The sequence below is a fragment of the Galeopterus variegatus genome, unplaced genomic scaffold (genome assembly GCF_000696425.1).
Source record: "Galeopterus variegatus unplaced genomic scaffold, G_variegatus-3.0.2 Scaffold8983, whole genome shotgun sequence".
NCBI classification, from domain to species: Eukaryota; Metazoa; Chordata; class Mammalia; order Dermoptera; family Cynocephalidae; genus Galeopterus; species Galeopterus variegatus.
This window is the reverse complement of record NW_007735094.1, coordinates 24,738-44,721: the sequence shown is the minus strand read 5'-3', so window position 1 is coordinate 44,721 and position 19,984 is coordinate 24,738. Positions and strand designations below refer to the sequence as shown.

Below are 19,984 nucleotides of genomic sequence, written 5' to 3'. Positions count from 1 at the left end.
TTATCTGCTCACACATGTCTTGTGTGCTTGTATCTGCTCCTGGCAGTGTTTAGTCTTCCCTCCCACTACTCTCAGTGACCCCAAACTGAACTACATCTCAAACAACTCACACTTTCCAAATGTTCATGCCATTTCCTCAGCCTGAAACACTGTTCCTATTATTTCACTTGTCAAAATCATACCCAGTCTTTAAGGCTTAATTCAAATTCTCCTTCCTCCTTGAACGTCTTTTCTAGACCGCTACCTCTTCCTTCTAACTGGAAGCAATCACTACCTACTGTGTGCTCCCTGTACCTCTCCTGAAACACATATACCTCATTCTTTCTTACCTTGTGGTCACTAGTGACCAACTCATATTCCCTACAGAAAGAAAGTTCTGTTTAATTCTGATGCATAAGGTGAAGTCCAGATCCCTTAAAATAATGTACAAGGCTCTTGTGACTTGGTGCCTGCTCTCTTTCTCTATTGAGCCTTATTTCTTGGCACTACCCTCAATGAACCTGATACCAGAGGTGTAATATAAGCCAATTTTCCTCTAGAGACTTCTGGGCCTCTCAGATTCAGGTCCCTCAATTCCATGGGCTATGGAGGTGCAAAGTGCTCCCCAGGATTCCTATAGATTCCTGGAGCCTTGCATTCTGGCACAATCTGAAATGCTGGTAACTTTACCAGGCTACCACAGCAGCTGCTTTCCTCTGTGCGTTACCCTGTTACAATTCGGGAAAATAAAACCAAAACCTTTCTCCTGCAAAAACATTGAAGAGTTTAACTGATTTATGAAGGAGACCAAGGAGGATTTACATTGCAATGATGCCATGACTTCCCTGAAAAGTAAGCATCAGCTTGCCCTTTGCTCTACTGAGGCCCAGCCACTCCATCATACTGCTCCCTCTTTCCACCTTATTTTTGTCTTGTCTTCGTACTCTCTTTCCATCCCTCCCAGAGTAAAACCTTGGCACCAGCCAACCCCTAGGAGTTTTATACCAACTGCTTAACAAGGTATTAAACAAAACAAAACAAACAATAACAAAACCCCATAGTTTTCTCCTTAAAAGAAATTCTACGGCCAACTGTTCAGATAATTTTTTAGATATCCATTATAAATCCATTCATGCCTTGCTTCATAGTTCTCTATACATGCCATCCTGTTTCCTACTTTAATGCCCTTGTTCTTTCTGTTCTTTCTGCCTAGACTAACCTTCCCTCCACAGTCTTCTTGGCAACTTATGCATCCACACTCAAGACTCACCTCCATGCAGTCTTCTCTGGTCCACAGTAGAAGGTCCCATCACCCTTCTTCGACACCACCACTGTGTGCAGTATTTACCTTTCACTGGGCTGTAATAATCCCTTGTATATGTCTGTCTTCCATGCCAGACTGTGGGCTCCTTGAGAGCACACACAGCACTTCATCAACCTTTAAAATGCCAGTTTCGGGGCCGGCCCAGTGGCGCACTGGAGAGTGCGCCGCTTGGGAGTGCAGCGGTGCTCCCGCCGAGGGTTCGGATCCCATGTGGAGACCGGTTCCTGCTCACTGGCTGAGCGCAGTGCGGGCGCAACACCGAGGGTTGCGATGCCGTTGCCGGTCCCCGGTACGGGTGCAACACCGAGGGTTGCGATGCCGTTGCCGGTCCCCGGTACGGGTGCAACACCGAGGGTTGCGATGCCGTTGCCGGTCCCCGGTACGGGTGCAACACCGAGGGTTGCGATGCCGTTGCCGGTCCCCGGTACGGGTGCAACACCGAGGGTTGCGATGCCGTTGCCGGTCCCCGGTACGGGTGCAACACCGAGGGTTGCGATCCTGTTACCGGTCAGTAAAAAAAGACAAAAAGGAAAAAAAAAATTCCAGTTTCTATCCCAGAGCCTGGTTAATGTAATACATGCTAAATATTTATCAAATGATGGATTAAGAATAAATGAACTTTTCCCAGACCTGAAATTTAAGACTTTCTAGACATATAAAGAAAATCTGTAAAATCTAAAAAGAAATCTGTAACTGTCACTTGTTTCAGAGGACACCTTCTAATTTGGAGCATTTATGAACCTCACGGTGCCAAACAGAATATTTAGCTAACTGGCTTTGATGTTCTTCAGGTCACTAATCTGAAAAGCTTCTGAGTCAAAAAACAAAAAACAAAAACATTAAAAATAAATCCTGTTGACTGGAATAGTGTGTGTCACTTGTTCAGCAAAGCTGTCCTCCCATAACCAGCATGAGGCAGTTTTCAGTGGAGGTCTCTTCTCCTGCTGGCTTAGATTTGCTGCTACTTGGTTACAAAGTTGTGTTTACTTAACAGCAGAAAGGCCTTATGATAACTTGCCTGACGCATGGGCATGATGACATCTCTTGCTCCCTGTCTTGGTAATGGATTGGTTATCTGGATCTTAAGCTCACTAACAAAAATATATAAACAATGGGCAATTCTGTATTCACCTTGAACTGAAGGATGCTGTAGGAATATTTTCTGGTTTTTATTTAGTTATATAATTATTACATCAATCAATTTAATTTTTTTAAAAAGTTTTTATTGAGATATAATGCATATACCATAAAACTCACCAGTTTAAAGTATACAATTCAGTGATTTTTAGTATACTCATAGAATTGTGTACCCATCACTGCAATCTAATTCCAGAACACTTTTATCATCCCCAAAAGAATCCCCTTTCCCATTGCCAGTCACTCCCTGTCCCTCTCCCACCCTCCAGTGTGCCCTAGGCAACCACTAATCTACTTTCTGTTTCTATATATTTGCCCATTCTAGACTTTTCGTATAGATGGAATCATGCGATATGTGGCCTTTTGGGTCTGGCTTCCTTTACTTATGATGTTTTCAAGGTTCATCCACATAGTAGCAAGCATTAGTACTTCATTTTATTACTAAGTAATATTTCATTGTATGGACATAGCACATTTTGTTTATTCTTTCATCAGTTCATAGACATTTGGGTTGTTTTCACTTTTTTTCTGTTATGAAAAATGCAGCTATGAACATTCATATACAAGTTTTTGTGTGGACATATGTTTTAACTTCTCTTGGGTATAAACCTAGAAATGGAATTGCTGGGTCATATAGTAACTCTGTGTTTAACTTTTTGAGGAACTGCCAGACTGTTTCCCAAAGTAGCTGGTCTGTTTTGCATTTCTACCAACAGTATGTAAGGATTCCAATTTGTCCACATCCTCACCAACACTTTTTATCTGTCTTTTTAAATTATAGCCACCCAAGTAGATATGTTGTGGTATTTCATTATGCATTTATCTAATAGCTAATGATGTTAATCAATTCAATTTTGAGGCCATATATTTTAATGAACAATTATAGTGATGAAACATGGCATTCCATTTCAATAATTTAATTTTTAATGATTTTGAATAAAGTGATAAAGAGCATATAGGCTGTTAAAGGTCATACTTTAGCAAGTGTACTTCATTTATAGCTCATCTTAAAAATTGTAACTTGGCTACATAAAAGTAAAATCTTAATGAAAACTTCAGAGACAGTTTCATAGGACAAATTCCTCACAGGATAATGAAACATACTTGGGTATTTTCAAATATAGGGCAAAGAGACAAACTTTGCATCTTTTACTTGATATTTTTGTTTAAGCAATTTTGTTTCTATTGGGGGAATATCTAAACTCTACCAATTCTTTTAACACAAATAAAATAGCATTCACATCTGGAACGCAGACCACATGCGATGGCTCCACAGGGTTAGAACATTCTTTGTTTTGAAACAAGGAGGTAGAAAACTTAATGTGTTCCTAGCAAAAGGTTCCACAGTTACAATAAAATTAAAAGAATGAACAGAGTGATTATATTTTTGGGTGGTGTACAGAACTGTTAAATGAAATTAGAGATCACAGTTTAAACAGTAGTTTAAATCAAGCACTTTTTTCCTTGATCTGAACTTTATTTTTTTTCTCTAATGAAAAGGCCTAATCTGTGCATCTGGGAAAAAAGCAGGTTGCAATATTTATATAACCCATTTTCAATTATCGCCCTAATGTTGTATTTAAGATCAATAAAATGTAAATCTGTCCTACAAATAAAATTTGAAAAGTACAAATCCATATACCATTTCTGGCATTTTCCCTGACAGCCAGTTCTGGAATCATAGAATGGAAAAACACTGCTCTTGTTCACCTAGTTTAGGAAGCATATCTTACAGGATTATAAAAGTAATGTGATCCTGAATGCAAAACAAGGAGATGGCATCTTTAAACCACATTCATCACTTCCTTATCTGAGTGTTGTGCCAGTCAGTTTAGGGGGAAAAGTACTGAGAAACAGGACACACATAAAAAATTTAAGAGCTGAAAAGTGCAACCTATTTTTTTAAAATAAAAAGAAACAAAGCTTTTAACCTGAAAAAAAAAAAGTGAGCTATTAGTGAACAATTAACTGTCTCTGAGCCTTTATATAAAAATGTGATCACATTCTTTTCAAGAGATGAAGCATTATAAAATGAACTATAGATTTTTAGGTTAGGCATAAATAAGAATTTATCAAAAAATAGATTCATTAGCTACATGAACTGTCTTCAAAATAAAATGTATTAGATTTGTTTATACTAATTCAGATAACATTTATCTGAAAATAAGTGGCAAGATAATAACCTCCTAAGAAGTTTTGTGACTCTGAGATTCTGTAACACCTTTTGCAAAACGTTAGAGACAACCCTAAAACTTTATTTAATGGCATTGCCTTACTAAAGTGATTTTATGCTTTAGGTGTAAAGAAATGTAAGACAGAAGCTAATTTTTTTAGTTTGCATAAATGATTTTTATATTGTTAGTTCACATAAATGGTTATTGGAAATATACCTTTCATACTAAATTATAATCACAAAATTATCTTTATATTAAATATTTTTAGGGTTTGATAATACTTTCCAGACATAAAAAATTGAAGGAACTTTCTCTATCTGAGTGTGACAGAATCACCGATTTTGGAATCCAGGTAAGATAATTAAGGCCTTCTGTTAAAGAATTAACGTGGAAAATTAAGCACGAATTGAATAAACTTTTTAGGTCACAGTAGAAAAAAAGAAGTGATTGGAAATGTAACAACACGTATGTAATCTTGGTTGAGCCAAAATCAACTCCGGACTTTTAATCAGGTCTCCACAGCCTAAAGTGACTGAGAATTTGTTTTCCCATTTTTCCTTGTCTACTCGTTTCCTTCCTTGTGTCAGACTCATAGGATAAATAGGGACATTTTAGTTAGAGACTAATGAATTACAATATGGTAAAAGTCTTTTCATACAAAGAAAGTGTTCTTAAATAGAAATGTTATATAATCTAACCATAAACATTTGGGGAGTTTGAAAAATTATGGCAGATACTTAATAATTAGGAACTTAAGTTACTCAAACATACTTGGTAGCATACTTTATTGGAATGGAAAGCATGTGATAAGTAATTGGATAGGATAAATAATTATGTGCTTAACTGATAATTCAAGAACTCACAAGAAAGGTAAATTTATTAGACCTGGTCTTGAGTGATGTGCAAGGAGTCATAAAGTAGGTATTGAGAGCAAGCCACAGTGTAATTTTTATCAAATTAAGCATCTTAATGAGCTGTTGAGGATGAAAAAAACCAAAATCATGTGTCATACATGTATTGAACAAGGAGGGAAAAAATAACCTAGGAATATGGAAACTGAAACACATTAGAAGCTCCACATAACTGTGTCTTGAGTGCTTACCGCCATAACCATTTATGAAAACCTGGGGCTAACCTAACAGAGAGAGACAGAGAGAGAGAGAGACAGAGAGACAGAGACAGAGAGAGACTCTCTTACTGAGATGAAAGGATTTATTCCACAAGTGGAAAGATAATGCAAGCAATAGCTGAGAAGTCCACAGAGAATAGCAGACTTGAAGTTGTCTTCCATGAATCTGAAGTGGACTTTACAGAAAGCTTTAACATGACTAATAGGAGAGTGTTAAAATAACATACAAACTGGTGGGCTGTAAAGGGTCCCAGGTCAAAGGGTGCTCTAAACCTTAGCATTGAATTTTAGGCTTCTAGAGCTGAAGGAATTTTAGAAACATCTAAACCAATCCCTAATTTTACTGGTAAGAAAACTAAAGTCCTGGAGGGCTTAAGTGACTGATCCAAAGTCTTATACCTTCTCAGCAAACTAATTTCAGTACAGTTTTATAGAAACAAAAGGTAGAAATAGGGAATTGCTGTTTTAAGTGGTTGATTGACCACATTGCTTAGTGGGAAAAGAAATGTTTTCAAATTATTTTGCTGTATCTCAATGTGCCTGGACAGTGTAATAATACATAAGGGAAAGTGTCACACCATTAAGAAATCTTCTTTAAGAGGCATTAGGGCCAAGAAATGTCAATTTCCTCCAATTTCAGACCATGGGTGGGTACTAAGGTTCCAACCAGTCCCTAAGGAATCTGCCTAGTAGTATACCCAATTGTATAAAGGAGTTAAAAAGAACAAACACTCTCCTTCAAAACAAAGATACCAGAGAAAACTAGAAACTTCCACGTTGGACAAGATTGTAACTCTGTAACAACAGAAAGTGTTATAAAACAGAAGCATGTAACTTACTAGGAGTAAAGCCAAAATTCTTCTCTAAGGTTAAACCATGATTTACCTACTGCTGTTAATTTAAGGGTTAAACATGCATCTACACAGAGCTTTATCCATGAATATGATATATTTAGGCTTTTAAAAGGTCTTTGACAAGGTGATAGACCAAAGGTTATTAAAATAAAAGTTAAAATACTAACATTTCTAATATTGGGTTATATGATGATGAATTACATTTGGCCTATAACTATAAATCATTCAGAAGGATTGAAATATACCATGGTGATGACATAGTCTCTCAATATAAATCACTTATTAATTCTTTTAATGCTCCTTAGGATGAGAGCGTGTTGACCAAAGTCTGATGCTAAGTATTAGGAGGCCAGTGTTTTCTGTCATTTCATGTTGATTCTGTGGGTTCCAGGTATTTTTCTTTTCACTCTTTGGAGCCTAAAATTTATACCATTTTTAGGTGCTCTGAGATTTTAGATGAAGGCATTTGCATATGGTAACTACATGATCATACAGCTGAGTTCTGACATATCTTTAAAAAAATTTAATCTTTTAAAAATTGGTACATATTTATTTTCAGTGATCTAAGAGAGAAAACAAAAAAGGAACATGGAATACAGGAGCATGGGAATGCAGAATTATTTAATTATTAGTTGCACAAGATCAGCTGTTCTATTCAAGTTTATAAAAAATAAATTTTTTGTCATCATCTCTTATTTCTCTTTTTCTCCTCCCTGCTTTTGAAGTGTGTGTGTGTGTGTGTGTGTGTGTGGCTTTTAACCAGTTTTATCTCTTCCAAGGTTCATACTTGTGGGCATGTGGTAATCATTCTCCTCCTTGCCATCTCTAGCCCAATTATTAAGTCCCAAAAGAGAACAGACAAAAAAGGGGGAGAAGAAAGTGATATATTTCACAATTCGTTATCTGGATTTACAAAAGAGAGGGGAAGGAAGTAAACTAAGGTGATTAGATTGAGATGTTCAGATTATCCACAATTTATCAGAAATTCTCTCTTGTTACTTATAAAAGGTAACTATGGGGGAGATTCTCTATTTAGCACAAAACATTGAAAACGTACACTCTATGTAACGTATTTAATGAAAAAATGAAGAGATTTTTGCCCTGGTTAGGTTTTGCCAGAGTCATGAACATAATAAGAATAAAAAATTACCTCATTTTAGTTTTTTACTGGAAACCACAGCACATGTAGATTGAGTGTCTGGAGCCTAAGACGTATTGACTTTTAGGATCTGGCTTTAATTACTTTCTCCAACTTTAGTTCTTCCTTTCTGAGGACATTAGATGTTCAGTGATTATGTTAAACTAAAATTACTTGGTACTCTGGAAAGACATTTTGGAAGAGATATTTGATACAGCTGTAATTGAGCATTTCTTAAGAAACCTTTTTCTTGAGCATTTTATGAATTTAATTAAATAAACTGTCAAGTTTGGCAAAGGAATTGGTTTAAATGGGGTGTTATAATACAAATAAATTAGAAATTCTGTCTTATTAAGTTGCTTAGGTAGAACCAAAGGAATAAATCCAATTATTTACTCTGGTTGCTTTTAATACTCCCTTAATCTAGTTCACATTTCTCATTCCCTTTTTTGAGAATGAACTGTGCTATAAACGCATTAATGTAATATCCATACATATGAATGTGTATACTTTTCTTTATGCAGATTATCTGAGTGAAAATCTTCCAGCTAGACAAAAATTTCTGGTTATTTCAGTGTTAGTAGGTTGAAGTAGTTGATTACAAAAGGGCATTAGGAGAGGAAAATCAGATTCCATTATGACCTGCCACAATTACTGACACAAGTGTGTGTATGCAGTGCAAAGTATGCATATAATTATATTTCATGTAAATATGTACTAAATGCATACCTATATGTAGTATGTGTAAATTAAATGTGTACAAATTTTAGCATATGTTAGATTATGTGTTTACATGTAAATATATTTGTAAATGTATACCACATGTCTAGTATATGTGTGTAAATTAAATATATATATATACACCTTAGTATATATTAAAATACATACATATGTCAATGTGTGTATAAATTTATTACACCAAATTGTGCATAGAGATGCTATCAGAAAACTGGAGTGCTCAGGAGCCAACAGCAGAGAGCTATAGGCGAGCTGGGAAAACAGGCAGCCATTATTGATGAGCACTACACTTGTGGCTGTCATAAGCATGTGCTCTTCGTGCTCTCCACAGTGCAGCCTGGTGTCCTGGCTATACTCACACAGCGGGTGCCTGTGCTTGCCCCAAAGTTCAGGTACTCTGGGCATGTCTCTTCAGAAAGATGTTAAAGCTTCCTTAGTACAACACTAGGATATTATTTGCAATTACAAGATCATGCTCAAACTGTTTCATTTCAGATGAATTAATTTTGTGAACATATTACATCTTGCTCAACAATCAAACTGAAAACATTTTGGATTGGAATTTCTATGTAGTGGACACTGAGATAATGATTGTTTTTTGAAAACAGAAGTCATTATAAAATTTTGAAAAATGATGAGGCTAGGTCTAGTGGGTTATGTAGATCTATAAACAGAAAAATCCAATACCATGTGGTGATTGTTAGCTAACATTAATTTAGCACCTACTACATGCCAGGCACTGTTGTAAGTATTTCCCATGTATTAATTTCTTACCTTTTGAGGTTGGTAATACCTTTAATTCCATTTTACAGACTGAAGGTTCAAAGAGGTTTATGATCTGACTTGCCCTAAGTCATGAAACAAGTAAGCACATGAGCTAGGGTATAAAAGTGTCTCATTCCAAAGTGACATTTTTATCATTATTCTCTGATAAAGTCATGTAGGAAGCTATGGAAGAATGCAGTAGAGGTACCCAATCCAGCATGGGAATGCCAGAGAAAGTTTACCTGTTGGGAAAATCACTTTAATAAGGAACACAGAAGTTAGATTAAAGGGCAGAGGGGAGAGAGAAAAGCTATGGACAGTGAAGGTAGGAGTGAGTATAAGTTAAGAGGTTTTTGTTATAGTCTAGGGGTGATAGAATGGCAACCTGAACAAGGGCAGTAAGAGTGAGCTGGAGAGAAGGGAATGGATTACAGAGCATTAAAATAGCAAGATCTGTGGATTATTGAGTTTGAATAGGGGATGAGGGTGAAGATGTGGTTAAAGATGACTTCTGTGCATCTGACTGAGCTGCCTGTGAGGTTTGTGGCAGTAACATTTGTCAAGCTCTTTCCCATAGCCAGGAAAAGGCTATAAGCTACCAAGTCTTATTCAGCATTTTGGCATTTATTGTACTTTCTTCTCCTGTGTGTGATTTATCATATGTATATTGGTCTTTATCCCTGGTTCCTGGCACAGAGCTCCTAATTCCTTGGAATTTTCTGGGAGATAGGAGCATTTTTTGTTCTAATGAGGCAACTCTTGGTGGGTTCTTGGTTAGGGGCTGGTCATTAGAAAGCCTAAGTCATGATTAGAAGCTTGGAACTTTCAGCCCCAGCCCCCAACCCCCATCCTCAGGGAAGGGGAGAGGGGAGCTGGAGATCGAACTAATAGTTGACCGTGCCTACATAATTTAGCCTCCATGAAAATCCCTGAACTAGGAGGTTTGGAGAACTTCCAGGTTGGTAAACATGTTCATTTGCCAGGAGGGTGATATACCTCAACTCTATGGGGACAAATCTGTGCTCAGGACCTTCCAGACCTCACTCTATATACCTCTTCATCTGGCTGTTTGTCTGTATCCTTTATTATAAAACAAACTGCTGAACTTAAGTGTTTCTCTGAGTTCTGTGAACTGTCCTCGCAAATTATCAAGCTCAAGGAGCTGGTTGTGAGAACATAATTTCCACAGGTACAGTACAGGTGACAAACTGAGACTTGAAATTGGCATCTGAAGTCGGGGACAGTCTAGTGCGATTGAACTTTTGACCCGTAGGGTCTATGCTAACTCCAGTTAGTGTCAGAATTAAATTGAATTGTGGGACGTCCTGCGGGTTTCAGAGAATGATTGTAGAATTCATGTGTAGAATGATTATGCCTGTGTTTCCTCTAAGCTCTCTTAATGCCTCCACTCATACGACAAAGTTTTTTAAGCATCCTCTCCCCGATCCACTCTCTATCTATAGGCTTGTGGCAGCTGCGAGCAGGCTAAGGGACCTCATTGGAATTTGTTTCCATTTTTACTCTACCTACAGGTAATAAGGTGTCATATTCTCTGTCTCCTAGTGATGATGAACATATGGGTCCTATGCAGTTTTATTTGATCTCTGTAGATTTTACAGTTTGGAGGGGAGGGGAAGATTCAGACTTAGATAATTGTCATTGTTCTCCAAACCCAAACATGGTCCCCTCTTATCTTTTATTAGTTATGATAAAAGTATCTCTAACAGAGATGGATATCTGCTTTTTAAAGCCCTGAAACCAGAATACAGTGGGTGGTATTTATAACTACATATGAGAAATAAGAGGCCTGTGGTAGTGGTTCAGCTTCATCGACTCTCTTGTGTCTTTTCTGCCTGGCTTGTGGCTTATATTCCTCACAAGCTGCAAATGGCACCACTGATTAATTTTAAGGAGTTAGCCCAGATCAATGTCATGTTCTCTGATGATCACAAAGATATCTGAAAACTTTAATTGGGCATAAGCAGAAATGGAGATGCGAGAGCATCCTCTTCTCTCATTGTCCTCTTACTGCCTCTTTTTTGAGACCCTCAATCTTGCCCTAGCTGCTTGGACACTTGAGATAACATGCTCTTTCTCTTCTTTAATCTTCAGTGTGTTTTAACCTCTTATTATCCATTGTCTTAGATTATAAACTTTTGATTTTCTTTTTATTTGACCTTTAGTTTACTTTCTTGACTTACAATTAGAGAGGGAGGTAGAGAGGCTGGATTAAGGAATAGGGGACTGGGAAGGGCAGCCATTAGGGGCAAATCATGAACAACTTCAGAGCTGGGAGAACAACAGAGCAAGATCCATTGCTGTTCATTTGGCTTTCAGCCTGACCCAAGAATGTTCAGTTAAGTCAGGAGGTTCTGTAGAAGTGTCTCTGCTCCAGGTAGAGTGTAAGTGGGAACTGAGGATTCAGAGTCCTCAGTCCTGTATCCTGGACTACCTGTGCTAGAGAATTGAAACCCTTAGATTTAGTGTGGAATATCTACATGGATACTCAGATCAGAAAGGCCCAGGAGTACCCACCTCATTCAGCAAGTCTTTATCTGAGTTTTCCTCCCTCAGCCTGTTCTGGACATTTTTCTCCAGAGTATAAGAAGGGTTGAGTTCATGTGCCCAACAGCAAGAACTGGATTACTCTTCAGTGACTCTTTTCTGTTCTTAGACACTTCTTTGAATCACTAAACTTTCTAACTAATTATAAAATGTTGTTTATGCAAGATTCTCATCAATCATTCTCATCAGTTGATAGACTCCACCCCCTAGTACTCAGTCAAGATTGGTTTCAGTAGCTTGTGACACATTCTGACTTGTAATGCCAAAATAGATGAGATGTGTTGGCTCCACATAGAAACAATTTTTTAAAAAATCAACATTGATTTCTATTTGGTTTCCAAGATTAAGTCATTCAGAAATTATCAAAGCATGAGATTTCAATAACTCCACCTCTTCTCCAGGGATAAAGTTATGTTTTATGGGTTGCAAGGGAAGCAATGAATAGAGCATTCATTTCCAAAATGGCCTTAATCATTGGCCTTTGGTGCTGGAGAAGCTCTGAAATCTCCTGTATGGGGAGCTGGAACATCCAGACATTTGGACCCTTTATCTCTTGGCCATACTGCTCAGGAACCAATGTTCTCATCCAATATCCCATGTTACTATTGGTAAAAAATTGACTAGACTGTCTACAATAAAGATTCCAGAGGGTCTCAGGCTTAGAACTGTTTTGTAGGGTCTTGGGAGAGGGAACTAAGGAATTCTGGTAGAATTCAGAGTGTGGGGCACGGGATATCTGGTATCTTGTGGAAAAAGCAATGCCCACAAAACCTGGAAAAATTAAGTGCTGTTATAGTAATCCATGCTATGTGGCTATCCATACCAAGAATGGTCTCCTAAACTTTATAATAAAACGACATACCCCCAAGAGACCCAAGGCACCTGGAATCAACTGGGAGTCACAGATAAACTCCTGCCAAGATACCTAGGCATTATCCTTTCTTCAAAGGCTATAAGCAGAAGAAATAAGCTCAGCATTCTCTGTTGCTCCTGACATTAGTGTGTTTCCAATTGTAGAGGCAGTTCAAAAGAATTAGAAATTTGCCAGACTTCAAAGGATGTGAGATTTGACAGCTTGTCAGTTTCCCATAGTTTGTAAGATTCCAAGGGATACTGGAGTCATAGGTCCCACGTTTTTTTGGTTGAGAAACAGCTGAAGCTGAGAATACCCCACACTGGTCCTGGCTTCTTGCCCACTCCCACTGTGAAGAACCACTCTAGGACAACTGAAGCACTGCTGAACTCACTAAATGAATGTGCACATCTGATATTTTCATGGTGAGCATCCACAGAGTAGAACTATAAGAGAATGTGTTAAAAGGAAGATAATCCTTAGGAGGCCTTTCCCACCCCTTAAGCTATACCTGGAACATTAGTTTATCCCGTGTAACATGAAACTTGCCAACAGTTAAACAAAACCTGTCAGATTGTCTAAAGGCAAAAATAAAAAGGCAGGGAAGATAAATATCAGAACTCCACTTTCCTACTAATGTATGAGCTTATGCTTCTTCTGCTTCTAAACCTAAGTGGCCAACCTGTTTTTGATCCCTCTTCCGTGTGACGTCCCAAGCTTTGCTCATTGTGTCCCACCTCTCATGAACTGAGTGCTTCTGGCAAGTCTCATAGGAACTATGATTTCTCTGTTTTATGATTTCTAATAATCCTATCAATTCCAGTGAAAGTTTGCTCACTATATTTTTACATCCTAAAACCTTCATCATGTTGAAGGTCTCAAAATGGCAGACAGGATTGTTTCAGGATCTCTCTGGTTCCACTGTTGACAGGCAAAAGCCAGCATTTGTGTAGGGTATTATGTCTGTGAAGTGCTTTTGGAATACACATTTTCTTCCCATCTTCCAATAAGCCTGTAAGATAGGTAGACAATTATTTTCATTCTCCTCTTATAGACGAAGAAACTTGCAATTGAATGTCTTGTTCAAGGATACACAGACACAACTTTGGATTCCAGACTCTGTGTTTTTCTACTAAACTGGTAGCCTCCCTCGATTAGATCGTTTCTATTCTATTATGTCCCAAAATGGGAAGTCAAAGCAGTACTGATGGTTCATGAACTCATTATTTCTTACAGATGTTTAAATGGGAGGTCATAGGAGGATGGTGTGACTTTGCCCTTCGAGTAAAAGTTCTGAGTTGCCACTTTCTTGGAAAAGAATAAGAAAAAGAACAAAAAGTGTGATGGCTGGCTGTACAAATAGAAACTCATCAACTCTTTCAGATTGATTATTGTAGCTTAGGTAATTGCTCTTCTTGTCTCACAGAGGCTCCTGGAGGGGTGCCAGGTAATTGGGCCACGGGGCACCTATTTTTTTTTTTTTAACTTATTTTAGGGAAATGGAAAAAGTGTGTGTTATGCCACAGGTCACAAGAAAAATACCTGATTGCCCTTTGGGTGGTCCAACCCTGTCTCATTTTTATTTTGGTGGTAAATCTAAAACCTGAAACTGTTCTGGAATTTTTTCTCAACAAATTATAATTACCAAATATAATTCAAAGATATTTTGTTTTGGACTTTTCCTGGTCTTTTTTCCTTTTAATATTTTCAGTATACTTTTTCACTGCTTACTCTTTCTGTTCCTTAATTTCCCCCCATTTGCCTTCTTTTTATGCACCTGTCACAGCTTGTTTTAAAAATAATTCCCTTGTTTTTAGCAAATGCCCAGGATCTGTACAACCAATAAGCTATCAAGATTTTCTAACAACCAAAGGTGTACTATTGTGTAGGCATCTCCAGAAAAAGCATTTACTCTAGCAGATCAACAAGACAATCTATTTTTTTTTTCCTTTTTGTCTTTTTTCGTGTCCGGCTTTTTCGTGTCTGGCAACGGATTGCAACCCTCAGTGTCGCACCCGTACTGGACCGGGACCGGCAACGGGATCGCAACCCTCAGTGTCGCACCCGCACCTCGCTCAGCCAGTGAGCGGGAACCGGTCTGTATGTGGGATCTGAACCCTCGGCGGGAGCGCCACCACACTCCCAAGTGGCGCACTGTAGCAGTGCGCCACCGGGCCGGCCCAAGACAATCTATTTTGATGTGACAAGAAAATATTAGAAATTCTAGAACTTTTATTTAGATTTATTTTATCTGACACATTTTATTTGGTTTTTATATGTTCATAATATATAATATATTTGAAGAGTTGTATATCTATATGATTTACAAAGTACATTAATATACATTTACTGAGGGGACTTCCTGTCAAGATGGCAGAATAGACAGTCCCCAGCATCATTCTCTCCCACAATCAACCAATTTACAACTATTAAAAGGCAAAAACTTATTTTTTTGGTTGTAAAGTTATTTCAGTTCCTTGTATATTCTGGATATTAATCCTTTGTCAGATGTATATTTTGCAAATATTTTCTCCCACTCTGTTGGTTGTCTTTTAATTCTGTTAATTGTTTCTTTTGCTGTGCAGAAGCTTTTTAGTTTGATATAATCCATTTGTTTATTTTTCCTTTGGTTGCCCGTGCTTTGAGGGTTGTATTCATGAAGTCTGTGCCCAGTCCTACTTCCTGAAGTGTTTCTCCTATGTTTTCTTTAAGAAGTTTTATTGTTTCAGGGTGTATATCTAATTCTTTAATCCATTGAGTTGATTTTAGTATATGGTGAGAGGTATGGGTCTAGTTTCATTCTCCTGTATATGGATATTCAGTTATCCCAGCACCATTTGCTGAAGAGACAGTCTCTTCCCCAGTGTATAGGCTTGGTGCCTTTGTCAAAGATCAGATGGCTATAGGTGTGTGGGTTGATTTCTGGATTCTCTATTCTATTCCATTGATCAGTGTGTCTGTTTTTATACCAGTACCATGCTGTTTTGGTTATTGTAGCTTTGCAGTGTAGTTTAAAGTCAGGTTGATACAACAAGCAAACAGATATGAGGTTGTTGGGAGGGAGGGGGAGAGGGAGAAGGGAGGGAGGTTTCAGTAATGGGCCACAATAATGGGCCACATTGTATATTGACAAAATAAAATAAAAAAATTTTTAAAAAGCAAAAACTGCCAAGCTGGGGCCACTTGAGCCCAGGGGAAGAAGAGGAAAGACCTACGGAGTGCATGAAGGCAGGAGAAGCTGTAATGAGAGAAGAAAGGACTGCTCTGACTGTTTTGAATCCTAGCCAGTTCAAGGCTGGCCTCAGTGAGCACACAGAGCAAAAGCTGGCAAAAGGCACAGCTGGAGAGGAGAAGAGGGCCTTGGTGGCCCCCCTGGCCAGCAGTACCACTAACAGGGTTCCCATGGACCCACATAGGAGCAAGAGGCCACAGATAACTGAAGAAAAGAAGCTACTCAGAGGCTGGTGAGTCGTTGCAAGGCATGGCCCATGGCCCATCATATAGAAGTGTTTAGAGTGCAGGTGGTGGGTGACACGGGCCCACCAGGGAAACATTGGGGCACAGTAAGGACAGCTGATCTGCTCCCCAATCAGCACAGGGTCACTCAGTGGAGACTGGTCAGGAATATAGAACTACAGGGGTGTAGTTTGCTGAAAAGACTCAGGCCCAGACCAGAGTTTCCAAACAACCCAGGAGTAATGGACCTCACAAGACCCAGAAATGCTTACAAGGTCAATGATTAAAACTTGAGCTGCACAAAAAGCCTTCCCCAGAGAATCAGCGGCAAAGCAGCAATTTAGCTCAACCACAGGGCTCAAGTGCTGGTCCCCACAGGAAGTTCCCCCATTTTAGAAGTAAGCAAACAAATTAGTTCCAGTGCAGAGTTTAAGTGGTGGGGGTAGCTAATAATCCAACAAAAAACTGAAAGAAAAAACAAAAAACTCACAGATCAGAGACAAAATTTTGATATTAACCAGTAAAGGTCTAACATCACCAAAGAACACCTATAAAACCAAAAAGGACTGGAAGTTCCCTGGGCTCCCAAGCTGGGGTGGGGAGAAAGTTGAGGGCCTCAGCCATGCCCCACCTGATGACCACAACCAGCCCAGTGATGACTGAGCCCCCACCAGAATCTCCCAGGCTCCTGAGTTGGGATGTGGGGGACCGAGGACCTCAACCATGCCTCCCAATATTGCATCTAGCCCAGTGACAACCACCAGGCTGCGGCCAGAAGTGCATCAGGATCCTGAGCCAGGGTAGAGGGGCCAAGGGCCTCAACTAGGGCTCCCCAATGTCCGCATCCAGCCCAGCTATGACAACCAAGCCACCACTGGAAGTGCCCTGGGCTCCCAAGCTGAGGTTGGGGGGCACTGAGGGCCTCAGCCATGTCCCCCAAACATCCGCATCCATCCCAGTGATGATCACCAGGCTGTCACTGGAAGCACTCCAGGCTCCTGAGCTGGGGTGGGGGAGCCGAGGGCCTCAGCCACATCCCCCTAATGTCTACATCCTGTCCAGCCATGACTGAGCCACCACCTGAAGCCCCCTGGGCTCCTCTGCTGGAGTGAAGGGGGTGCCATGGGCCTTGACCATGGCCCCTCCCCCCTTTCTCATCTTCCCACCCTATCCCCCACCCCCTTTCTCACTCCCCGTCCACCCCAACTGCTCCACATCTAAGAATGTAAAAAAAAATAGTAAATAAATAAATTTTTAAAATAATAAAAAATAAAAAAACCAGAACACATCTTCCATCTGTTAAAAAAAAAGATATATATACATACATATATATGTATTTACTGAAAGTATATGCTCAAAATATCTTTACTGTGGTGTTCATTATCTAAAAAATTTAGCAATCAGAGCAACAGAGAAGTAGTGAATGCAAATAATAGTACTAGCTACTATTATTAGACATAGTAACTGACTGCTTACTATATGCCAGGTACTGTTCAATTGCTTTATTCATATAAACTCAGTCTCCCCAACAACTGTATGAAGTAGGTGCTGTATTATGGTACCATGTTTTTCCTATATTGCAGATGAGAACATTGAGGTATAGAGAGGTTGGGTAATTTATCCAGAGACACAGAAGTTCTAGTAGCAGGATTTGAACTCAGGCCAAAGGGCCTCAAACTCTGTGTTCTTAACTAACCCTGTACACTGCCTCTGGCAGTCACTAAATTGAGTCGAGAGGAAGGAATGGAGTTAACGGTCTGAGGGCCATCTAATGGAGCCCATTCTCCTAACTCATGTGCTAAGTGGCATACTCTATTCCCTTTGGACACTCTTCCATCTTGAATTAGCTCTGCATGCCAGATGTTGGGGCCACAAAGATAAATTAGACATGGCTTCTGCCCTCAAGAAGCGAGTCAGTACAGAAGATAAACTTTTTATATAAGTAGCTACAAGTAGAAAGTGAGTAAAAATGAAAAATAAAAAGCTATGGAAATTTGGAAGAGGCATTTCTTACACAAGGAGGAATTGGGGAAGATTTTGTAGAGTAAGCCACATTTGAGCCACATTTGAAGATAAAGCTTATCATCCCAATCACCATATAATTTTGTAACAAATTTCATCATAAAAGTGTCTTTGGAAATGCTGGTTTTGGGGCCTTAGCCTTGCTCTTTTCCTTTCCAGAGTCCTCTCCATATATGAAAGCATTGTGCACCTCTGAGGTCAGGCCTTGGCTAAACCTTGCTCAGCCTGGTTTCCCTGGCAGGAAGGGTGGGAATGGAAGAGTGGCATCTCACCTTGAGGGGCAGCCTCAGGCTCTTCAGAGGTTGGTTTTGGTGCCCAGGCCATGATCAGGGGAAACAAGGCTATCTTTGGTAGAGTATAACTCTACATCTCATGGGATATATGAGGCCCAAGAAACTGGAGTTTTGTATTTAGCTTATAACTTAAAATTGCGGAAGTTGTATTTTAGTTTTTAAGGCAGCCTCAAATGGTCTTCATTATAGAAAATGGCTCTTGAAATACCTAGGAAGCCAGTAAACATTCCTTACGGGTGTGTCTGTGAGGGTGTTTCCAGCGGAGATTGGTGTGTGGGATGGTAGACCGAGTGGGGAAGATCTACCCTCAATGTGGTGAGCATCATCAAACCAGCTGGGGGTCCAGATAGAACAAAAAGGCATAGGAAAGGTAAACCTTTTCTCCCTCTCTCTCATGTGATGCCTTCTGCCACGTTATGATGCAGCAAGAAGTCCCCTCACCAGATGCTGCTGGTGCCTTGATCTTGGCCCAGAACTGTGAGAAAGTTCTGTGAGAGAGAGAGAAACAGAGAGAGAGAGAGAAAATAAAATAAAATGGTTCCTGACACCACAAGATTTTCCTAGAATTATCAACAGAGAAGGGGGTAAAAAAAACAACTTTCCAGTAGAATTACTCGGAACCTAATGAGGCAAATAGTTATGAAATGGTGTCATGAGTATGCACCATGAAGTAAGTTTTTTAAAGGCTAGGAGCTGCCACCTGTCAAGGTGGGTTAAATCAGGATTTTGGCAGAAGCACATTACTGTGACAGTCAGTAAATATGAGTGAAACTCAGTCTTCTCTACATACCCAACTTAGGAATGTAGCCATTAAGCCCCCACGCTGTGACTCAGCTCAGAAGACACTGAGAAGAAATTATTTAACTGAGTAAGAGATTTGGAAGTTTTGTTCAGATTGTTAAACCCTAGCAAAATTGACTGATACATCAGAGGGGAGCCAAATGATAATTTTTGCATTTTTTCTCCATCTTCACTGTGAAAGATTTTGACTTGGAAGAAGCATAGTGTAGCAAGTTCCAAGTAAAGAAAATCAACAGCATTGATATAGATACAGTTCTGCAGCACTGGAGCCAGAGTGCATACGATAATTTTATCTGTGAGGGGGAAATGGAATTTCATGAGTGATTATGCTGAAACATGTCTTCAGACTTAAGTACTTAACATGACTTACACATGTCTCTAAAGGAAAATATGAATTATAAGAGAGGAAAAGTTCTGACTTTAGTTCTCAGATCTGCCACTGATTTAGCATAAAGCTTTGGACCAATCTTTGTGCCTCAGATTTTCCATGGCTAAGAATGTAATCATGAATGTATCACAGATCTTAAAATCATTTTTATAAGTTATTATTTAATTTAAAACCTTTGGAAAGTTCAGCTTCAAAGAATATTAGAGCTTTTAAAAAGGCATTAAGCAGAACTGATTCAATCAGACCAAGACATTGGCAGATGCTACTGAAAGAGGGTTTTCAGACACAAAGAGCTTTGAATCTCCCTTTAAGCTTTTCCATCTTTCAATAAATTATTCTTATATTTTAAATATTCTTTTTAAATTCCC

At 39.1% G+C, this 19,984-nt stretch overlaps 1 protein-coding gene across 1 annotated transcript in view; it reads left to right on the top strand.

Moving 5' to 3' along the window:
* Nucleotides 1–19,984, top strand: part of LOC103608924 (F-box/LRR-repeat protein 13-like) — a gene marked incomplete at both ends in the record, with an annotated part of 61,761 nt that overhangs the window by 25,335 nt on the left and 16,442 nt on the right. Inside the window, one exon of the mRNA XM_008593310.1 lies at nt 4,883–4,966. Coding sequence (XP_008591532.1) covers nt 4,883–4,966 — 84 coding nt within the window. The remainder of the gene's footprint in view (nt 1–4,882; nt 4,967–19,984) is intronic.